The 8,743-nt window shown below is 47.7% G+C and overlaps 1 protein-coding gene and 1 non-coding gene across 2 annotated transcripts; one reads left to right on the top strand and one right to left on the bottom strand.

Annotated features, from left to right (window-relative positions):
• The first annotated feature begins 265 nt into the window (after nt 1-265).
• Nucleotides 266-384, top strand: LOC147604788 (5S ribosomal RNA). Its single transcript, XR_015265384.1, has one exon. It is a non-coding gene; the product is annotated as a 5S ribosomal RNA (ribosomal RNA).
• A 5,756-nt stretch (nt 385-6,140) lies between these two features.
• LOC147604789 (uncharacterized) lies at nt 6,141-8,537 on the bottom strand. Its single transcript, XM_086794837.1, has one exon. The coding sequence runs from the start codon at nt 7,831-7,833 to the stop codon at nt 7,045-7,047; it is 789 nt and encodes a 262-aa protein (XP_086650963.1). The 5' UTR covers nt 7,834-8,537; the 3' UTR covers nt 6,141-7,044.
• Nucleotides 8,538-8,743: the final 206 nt, after the last annotated feature.

The raw sequence follows: 8,743 nt of genomic DNA on the forward strand, positions 1-8,743 counted from the left end.
AATTAGTTGTGGGGTTCGGCACCCCTGTTTAGTCGTGGGGTTCGGAAAAATTGTCCCCCCCGCCCAACGTCCTCCTCCTCGCCCGCTGCATGATGCTCCCCCACACATACGCTTGAAAGTGGAACTGCACCCCTCCACGTACGTACGCACACCTTCATTGAGTGGCAAACTCCGCAATCACACGTCAATTGCGCCCCTCACACATTTTGTGCCGGACTTCACTTCCATGTAAGATACGTATACGCAAGATCATGACACCTAAATGTGGTGCGGTCATACCAGCGCTAATACACCGGATCCCATCAGAACTCCGCAGTTAAGCGCGCTTGGGCCAGAACAGTACTGGGATGGGTGACCTCCCGGGAAGTCCTGGTGCTGCACCCTTCCTTTTGAAATGCAAGAGTTGCACCATTCTTTTTTTCTTCTTTTTTGCCGAAACACACATGACATGCTCATTTCAAGGCCCTCGGGACACCTACGAGGTCGCTTCACGGGACCCCCACCGACGCCCCGCGGCCACCCCACGACACCCTCGTCGGCGCGCCGGCACGCGCCCGAGACCCGCCCGGGGCACCCCCGCCGCCGCCTTGGGACGCGCCTGGCATGCCCTCGGGGCCGCCCCATGGCATCCCCGCCGGCGCCCGGGCACGCCCCCGAAACCCTGCCCCATCCCCCCCCCCCCGCCGGGGCCCCCGGCCCGTCGGGACACCCCCCAACGCGGCCCGTCGACGCCCCGGTTCACCCCTACCGGCGCCCCGGCGCGAGTCCGGCACGCCCCCGGGGCCGCCCCACGGCACCCCCGCCGGCGCCCCGGGACGAGCCCGACACGCCCCCGCGATGCGCCTGGCACGCCGTCGGGGCCGCCCCACGGCACCCCCGTCGGCGCCCCGGGACGAGCCCGACACGCCCCCGGGATGCGCCCGGCACGCCGCCGGGGCCGCCCCACGGCACCCCCGTCGGCGCCCCGGGACGAGCCCAGGGCCGCCCCACGGGGGTCGACGGGACCGCGCACGGGGGTGTCCCGGGGCGCCGGCGGGCGTGAACCCGGTTCACCCCTCCCGACGCCCCGAGACGAGCCCGGCACGCCCCCGGGGCCGCCCCACGGCACCCCCGTCTCATCGCCCCGAGACCCCCCCGGGCACCCCCGCCGGCGCCCCGGGACGCGCCCGGCACGACGCCGTGGCTGTCCCACGGCACCCCCGTCGGCGCCTAAAATGCACACTTGAAGTCCTATTTGGCTATGATTACAATGTTTCCGTCAGTTTGGACAAGAGATTTGAACTGTAGGTAGGAGAAATATAAGTCCAAATGACTTAAAAATCTGTGGGGGCTAAGTACAGGTGCAAGGAATAAGCTTGAGATGGTCAAGGTGCAAAAATACCCTTGATGCCTGGGACACGCGTGTCTCAGGCACTTGAAGATTTTTGGTGTTTTGACCTTCCCAGCTTAAAGGTGATGCCCTGTAGAAGCCTTGTGTGCTATTTTGATCTAAGATGTGCCCTGATTTGAGCTGAAAAGGCAAAATTTTGTGACAAAGTGTCTGAAATGCACAAAATTTGCTGAATTTTGAGATTTATTGATCCAATCCTTGGACTACAAGCAAGAGCAACATGTACAAATCATAAGCCAACTAGCCAAGCAGCAAAATCACTGATTTCAGCAAGATGCCTTGGACACGCGTGTCCCAGGCACTTGTGCCTTTTGCAAATCTGAAGTGTACAGGTTGTGGATAATGGTCTGTAGAGTACCAGTATGTCCCTATTTTCCAGTTTGGTCAAGTTTTTGCTGGTAAAAGGTCAAATTTAGTGAATTTTCCGTTCTTCTGCGTTTTTGACTCCAACTTTTGGTTTTCAAGCTCAAACACATGCAAAATGGAAGTCAAATGCAAAAACCAGGCATGCACAAGTGATGTACAGGCTGTAGGCTAGCTGTGACAGCAGTATGAGTCTGAAATGAGCAGATGCCCCGGACACGCGTATCCCAGGACAGAGCCTGAAAATGCACTTTCTGTAGAAACTGACCTGTGCAAGTTTTAGAGCCTAATTTTACCTCTCCAATGAGCTATTGAATGCAGGATTTGGGTTTCGTTTGACCACTCAAATGTATGAAGGAAGTTTGTGCTGTTTCTTCTGTTTTTGGCAAATTCACACATTTAATGGCAAATCCATGGGATATGGGGGCTACTACTTACCCTACTCCTAAAAAACAATAATATACACCTAATCTAACAAAAACCATATGCAAAGCATAAAACAATTGCAAAAAACAATGAAAAACGCTCCAAAGAGCTCACAAATAAACTAAATCCTAAAATGATATGCAAATGACGTGCAACCAAGATTGCAATGAGTGTCCCACACTCACTCAATCCCAATCCACCTCCTAACCCTAGGTGAGCGTCCTAGACGGTCCCCGACCTCCTAGCCACACTCGAGAGCGTTGGAATCCCCGACTCCAACCTCTCCTAAACTAAATGAATATGAACAAGTGGTGAGTAAACCCACCTATGAATCTAGGAATAGCACTAATGCAATGACTACCTAGTCTAGGAGCACTTCCCCGGCAGCGGCGCCATTGTTAGCGGATCGCCGCGACGGACGTCCATAGCATAGCTAGTCACACTAACACAAAATAAGTCAATGCGAGGGAGGACCCGACTAGGGCATGGAGGCGTACGTGAGTGTGTCAAGCTCACGGTAGTCTTACACTAAATGAACGGAATACAACCTAAGCACACCCTAATCACACACACCTATCTAAGCCAACAAGGACATAATCTATCTAACCTCTCTCTCAATGTATGCAAAAGGACAATGTGGATGCAAAGAGTGCAAGGATTAAGCTAATGGCACATTACATTCATTGGAAGCTTTAATGGAAAGCTTGGTTCTCTCTCATGAAGTGGGCATTATGCATACACACACACAAGCCAAGAATCGGAGCTATCATTGCCTAGAGCATGCGTGGGTTACACCAATGTGAGAATGCAAGCCTTAAACACCACATTAAACAAAGATTAATGTCACTCTTAATCACACAATACCTAGAATACACACACAAGCAAAATCTTCATAGCTTCACCAAAAGCATTGAAAAGAACATTGCAAGAGAGGGAATAGAGAGTAGAAGACCTTGTCTTAACATTAGAATGGAGAAAGATGATACAACGGGCGCGTAGGAAGCACCACAAGCTTGCTTCTCTTCTCTTTGAGAGCTCACACGTTCATGTGTATTACCAAGATTATCTTCACTTAATAATTCTCTCTCTTTTAATCCAAGGGCTTCTAAAAATTGGGCTTTCACACTTGGTTGGACCTATTTTTTAAAGTTAAAGCTCACTTGTTACAAATTGGAAGCCCATGGCCCCTTTTTTAATCATTTGAGAGAATTACAAGGCTTGTGGCTTTAAATTACACGGCTTTCTTTACAAAATGAGGCTTATTGTGCGGGAAATAAAATGTGGGTAAATATGGGTGCCCGATTTCCCGCGGCCGCTTCCACTTCTTTGTGCTGCTTCCTGTTTTGCCAAAACAGGCACATAGCATCAGGTTGACCAAGTTGGGACTCGGCCTCCTCTAGTCTTGTGATCGTTTCATGCTCCTCGGGGTTAGGGTGTTTGAGCATGTCTTGATACCATCTCTTGAATTGGGCTTCATGCTCTTTTTCTGATCTTTCAGAGATTACACTTGGCACTTACAGGGGTTTTCTGGTTTGGAGGGGTTTATTAATCGTAGTGGGTAATTTCCAAGTATTGGGAATGGTTTTAGGAATGGGTTCTAGAGCAGCTTGAGTCTCTTGGACTAATTCAATAGCTTGTTGAAGCTTATGAATCTCCTGTTCCGGTGTCAGATAGACACCAGGTTTGTTGGGCTTTGTTTTCTTAGGCTGATCTGCATTGGTAGTCTCATTTGTCATCCCCAATTGATCATGATTTGATTCAAATGTCGATGAGTTATCCGAGTCATCACTTGCATCTTGTATGGTGACGGGATCTGAGGTGGTACCCACAATTTTCTTTTTCGATTTTTTGGCCTTCTTTTTTCTATTTTGTCTCTTGTTCAAGGTGGTGCTCTTGACATCTGTTTCGTTTTTTGCAGCTACGACGGGGTCAGCCTTGGCTTGTAATCTCATCAGAGCATTGAGACTAGGGTTTGGTTTAGGTTTTTTGCTCAGGATAAACCTACTCATCATATTTAATGGTGTTATTACTGGGGCCTAGGGTGGTTTGTGTGGACATTGTGGAATCAAATGGGTTATGCCACAGTCACTGCATGTAGCCTTGGGCAGATGTGGGTTAACTGCAGGGGCAGCATTGGTTGTTGGCTTGTACGGGCAATCTGCCACTTTCTTAGGTTCACCACAATTAAAGCACTACAAGGGTTTCTTGTCAGGACATTCACTATATTTGTGAGGTCCTCCACAGCTATAGCATTGAAGGGGTGGTCGTTGTCCCACGTTATTCATGGATTGCCCCCTTCCTAAAGCGGTTACCTGATAGACTGGTTTTGGTCTCTCGGGGTCATTGACGTAGTATTCGGGATAAATCTCATATTCCTCATCACTTTCGGGTGGGTTATAATTCTCCTCTGACTCTTCCTTAGCTACCACTTGATTGGTACTATTCGTGGCTGGGGAGGTAGGACAGGTGGGGGGTAAGGTGTGTAAGGCCGATAAGACCGAGTTGGGGTATAGGGCCTTGGAGCCTGAACTAGGACGATGGCTGTAGGTTGGACTGTAGCAAGTGGTGTAGGTAAGGCAAGAGGAGCTGCGAGGTCTAGGGGCGTATTGATAAGTGGGGAAAAATCTATGATTTTGGCCCTCATAGCCATATCTATTACCCTGATATCCTGGATTGAAGTACTTTGGTCGAAGTGTGGGGCACTCAGGGCAAAATCTATGATTTTGGCCCTCATAGCCATATCTATTACCCTGATATCCTGGATTGAAGTACTTTGGTCGAAGTGTGGGGCACTCACTTGTAGGATGGTCTCCATTGCAAGTAGAACAAAAGACTAGCTAACGAGTAGGTTCCTTACGGGGTTGGGAAGTATTTGTATGAACTAGCTTTTGTATGTAGGAAGCAACCATCTGCTCAATGGATGAGGGACTAGCTTGAGAAGGCTTTGTAGATGCGGTTTCACTAGGGGCACTCGTTGTTTCTTTTATCTCTAGATTGTCTTCTAATTCAAAGACGACTACCACAGTGTCATGCCAGGTGGATATTCCTCTCGTGATCAAACTGTTGTACAATTTCGTGTGATTCATCCCATTGATTAAATGATCCAACAGCTGATCATCTCTAAACCGTTCGTGGGGTTTGCATCGTGAGTTTAGGTACTTGAGACGATTGATGAAATCACGCATGGATTCACCATTGTTTCACTCAGCCAAATGTAATTGGGATGCTAATCCCCACTTAGGTCCTTGCTTGGCAAAAGTTGCTATAAATGCAGTCTTGATGGTGGCCATATTCCATTTTTTCTCAGGTTTAAGTGTTTGATACCATTTTCCAGCTTTGTCATCTAAGGTGAGACTAAAAGCGTGGCTTTTCGAGACATCATTTCTCTCACTCAAAGCCTCACAAACTTGCTCAAAGATCTCTAGGTGCTGCCTAGAATCGCCATCACCAGAAAACTTACTCATAAGCTTGGCAATATCAACTCAGCATCGTGAGTCCGTTCGATTAGGATCCCTTGCTCGCGGGGCTATATGCTCGGCCATAGCTCTTCCAACCACAACTGCTACAGCGATGGGGTTAGCGGGTACAGCAGCCGGTGGTGGGGGATAATAAGGGTATTCAGCCATTGGGAAAGGTGGTGCAGCTCTTGCAATAGGTGCTGGTGCACGTGTCGAAAATCTTGGGGGTGTACGGTGTAAAGGTATGGTAGTAGGCGGCACAGGTCTAGGTCTTACCATAGGCCTTGGAACATATGTGGCGTACATAGGTTCAGATGGCATTTTTGAGACTGCATAGCCCTATGGGCTGATCTGTAGAATATAGCAACCTATAAAAGCTTGTGAAATCTCACCTCAATCGGAGAACATGAGTCAGAGGGTGCTGGCAACGCACGCTTTGACCAAAGTACTTCAATCCAAGATATCAGGGTGGCTATAAGGGCCAAAATCATAGATTTCGCCCCCCTTATCAATACGCCCCTAGACCTGTCCTAGCTCCTCTTGCCTTACCTGCACCACCTACTACAGTACAATCTACAACCATCATCCTAGTTCAAGCTCCAAAGCCCTATGTCCCAGCTCGGCCTTATCAACCTTACACACCTTACCCACCACCTGTCCTATCTCCTCAGCCACGAATAGTACCAATTAATGAAGTGGTAGTTGAGGAAGAGTCAGAGGAAAATTATAATCCACCCGAAAGTGATGAGGAATATGAGATTAATCCCGAATACTATGTCAATGACCCCAAGGGACCCAAACTAGTCTATCAGGTAACCGCTTTAAAAAGGGGGCAATCCATGAATAATGTGGGACGACAACCACCCCTTCACTGCTATGGCTGTGGAGGATCTCACAAATATAGTGAATGTCTTGACAAGAAACCCTTGTAGTGCTTTAATTGTGGTGAACCTCATAAAATGGCAGATTGCTTGTACAAGCCAACACCAATGCTGCCCTTGTAGTTAACCCACATTTGCCCAAGGTTACATGCAGTGATTGTGGCATAACCCATTTGATTTTACAATGTCCACACAAACCGCCCGAGGCCCCAGTAATACCACCATTAAATATGATGAGTAGGCTTATCCTAAGCGAAAAACCTAAACCAAACCCTATTCTCAATGCTCTGACGAGATTACAAGCCAAGGCTGACCCTGTCGTAGCTGCAGAAAACGAAACACATGTCAAGAGCACCACCTCAAACAAGAGACAAATCTTCATCTTCTACATTACCACTAGGATACTCATCCTCTTCCTCTTCATCCATTTCCATGTTATCAGTATCAAGCTGCTCATCTTGAGTCTCCTGCGAATCAAAAGAATCACTGTCATGTCTTCTTTTAAACATCTTAATCCTTTTTCCTGCTATACAGGATTCTTTATCTCTGTCCCGTCAAGCTCACACAAGGTATATGTGGCATTTCCATGCACATGCTTGACAATGTAAGGGCCAAACCATCTTTTTGCAAATTTTCTTTGCACGGTGAACTGGTTGTCAAGATTGCTATCATACATTAAGACCCAGTCACCTTCTTCAATCGGGTTTGGCCGGAGTCTGTGTCTTCTATCAAATCTTTCTTTGTTTTTCAACCTTGCATCCTTAAGACGAGCTTTAGCAAGCTCCACATCTTCAGGCCTCCTCTCTAGTTGCCTTATACGCAGTGTAAGGAGGTCCTCTCTATTCAACCCTTCTTCCCAGGGTAATATATTCCAAGTAGGGACCACTTCTTCAACTGGCATTACTGGCTTTTGACCATACATTAATTCTGCAGGCATGAAACCTGTCACTGAACTGTGAGTTGTACGGTCAGCCCATAAAGCATATGGTAGTAGCCTTGGCCACTCTCGCATTCTTCCTCTGCATGCTTTAGCCAAAGCTTTAATAATTGGAGGATGTCCTCGCTCGCTTTTACCATTGCCCTCAGGGTTGTAAGCACATGTTAGGGCTAGTTTGATGCCAGTTCTAGAGAAGAATTCCCTTGCCTCTTCAGCATCCAACTCTCCCCTATCAACTGTTATTTTCCCAACACATCCATACCGGCAAATCACTTCTTCCAAGAGAAATTTACATACTGTTTCTGTACTCTTTGTTCTAAGAGCACGCCCTTCCACCTGGTTTGTCAGGTCTTCTCTTGCAAGTGCTACATACCGCATCTGCCAGCATTGTGACTAGATCCACTACCCATTTGTAATGCATGGCAGGTGGGTAGGTCGGTTGCAGGCCATCACGGTGTTGCACATTTGAGTACATCTGGCATATCACACATGTCTTCACAAATTGGTCTACATCTTTGTACATTCCTTTCCACCAGTATCTTTCCTTAATTTTAGCAAATGTGGCCCATACACTTTGATGTCCAGCCTATAGACTCTCCTGGAACTCTTTCATAAGCTTCCCTTGAGTCGCTTTATCACATATGACTCTCTGTGGCATAGCATTCCTCTGCTTAGGATGCTTCCACAGGTACCCATCCTTTAGAAAATACCCATATGCTTTTCTGCGGATCCTCTTGAATTCTGAGTCAGACCAATTCTCCTGCCTTGTCAAGGTACTCAAATATTGACCAATAAGTAGCCAATCTCCTTCATACAGGTCCTCAGTAAAAAACTCAAGAGCATTTGATAGTAGGCAAGCATGGTCCCCTTCTACATGTGCAGTAGTATAAAACTTTGTGCCTACATCATCAGTGTCACTGATCATCCCTTCTTCATCTTCATATCTGGCTCTTGATAGCATATCTGCAACTGGGTTATCCTTTCCTGCAATATGCTCAAATTCAGGGTTCAGTGACTTAATATAGGCAATCCATCTAAGCATGGCAATATCTGGAGTGGTGCAGCTTGCAATCATCCCAAGGAGTGGCAAGCAGTCAGTTTCCACAAGCACAAATGCCCCAATGAGATATTTCTTTTCACATTTCACGGCAGTGACTACTCCCCACAACTCTCTTTTTATCTGCGGATAATTTCGTTGGCGAATGCTTAGTACCTTTGCTCCAAATCTGATTACATACCTGTGATCGTCTTCATCATCTTGCCCTACTGCCCATCCTATCCCGGTAGG

Source organism: Cibotium barometz, chromosome 61, assembly GCF_041138505.1.
Source record: "Cibotium barometz isolate CiBa-2024 chromosome 61, ASM4113850v1, whole genome shotgun sequence".
Taxonomy (NCBI): domain Eukaryota; kingdom Viridiplantae; phylum Streptophyta; class Polypodiopsida; order Cyatheales; family Cibotiaceae; genus Cibotium; species Cibotium barometz.

What these genes read in the sequence shown, in the direction of transcription:
- LOC147604789 (XM_086794837.1), bottom strand. Translation starts at nt 7,833, where the DNA reads ATGCGGTATGTAGCACTTGCAAGAGAAGACCTGACAAACCAGGTGGAA.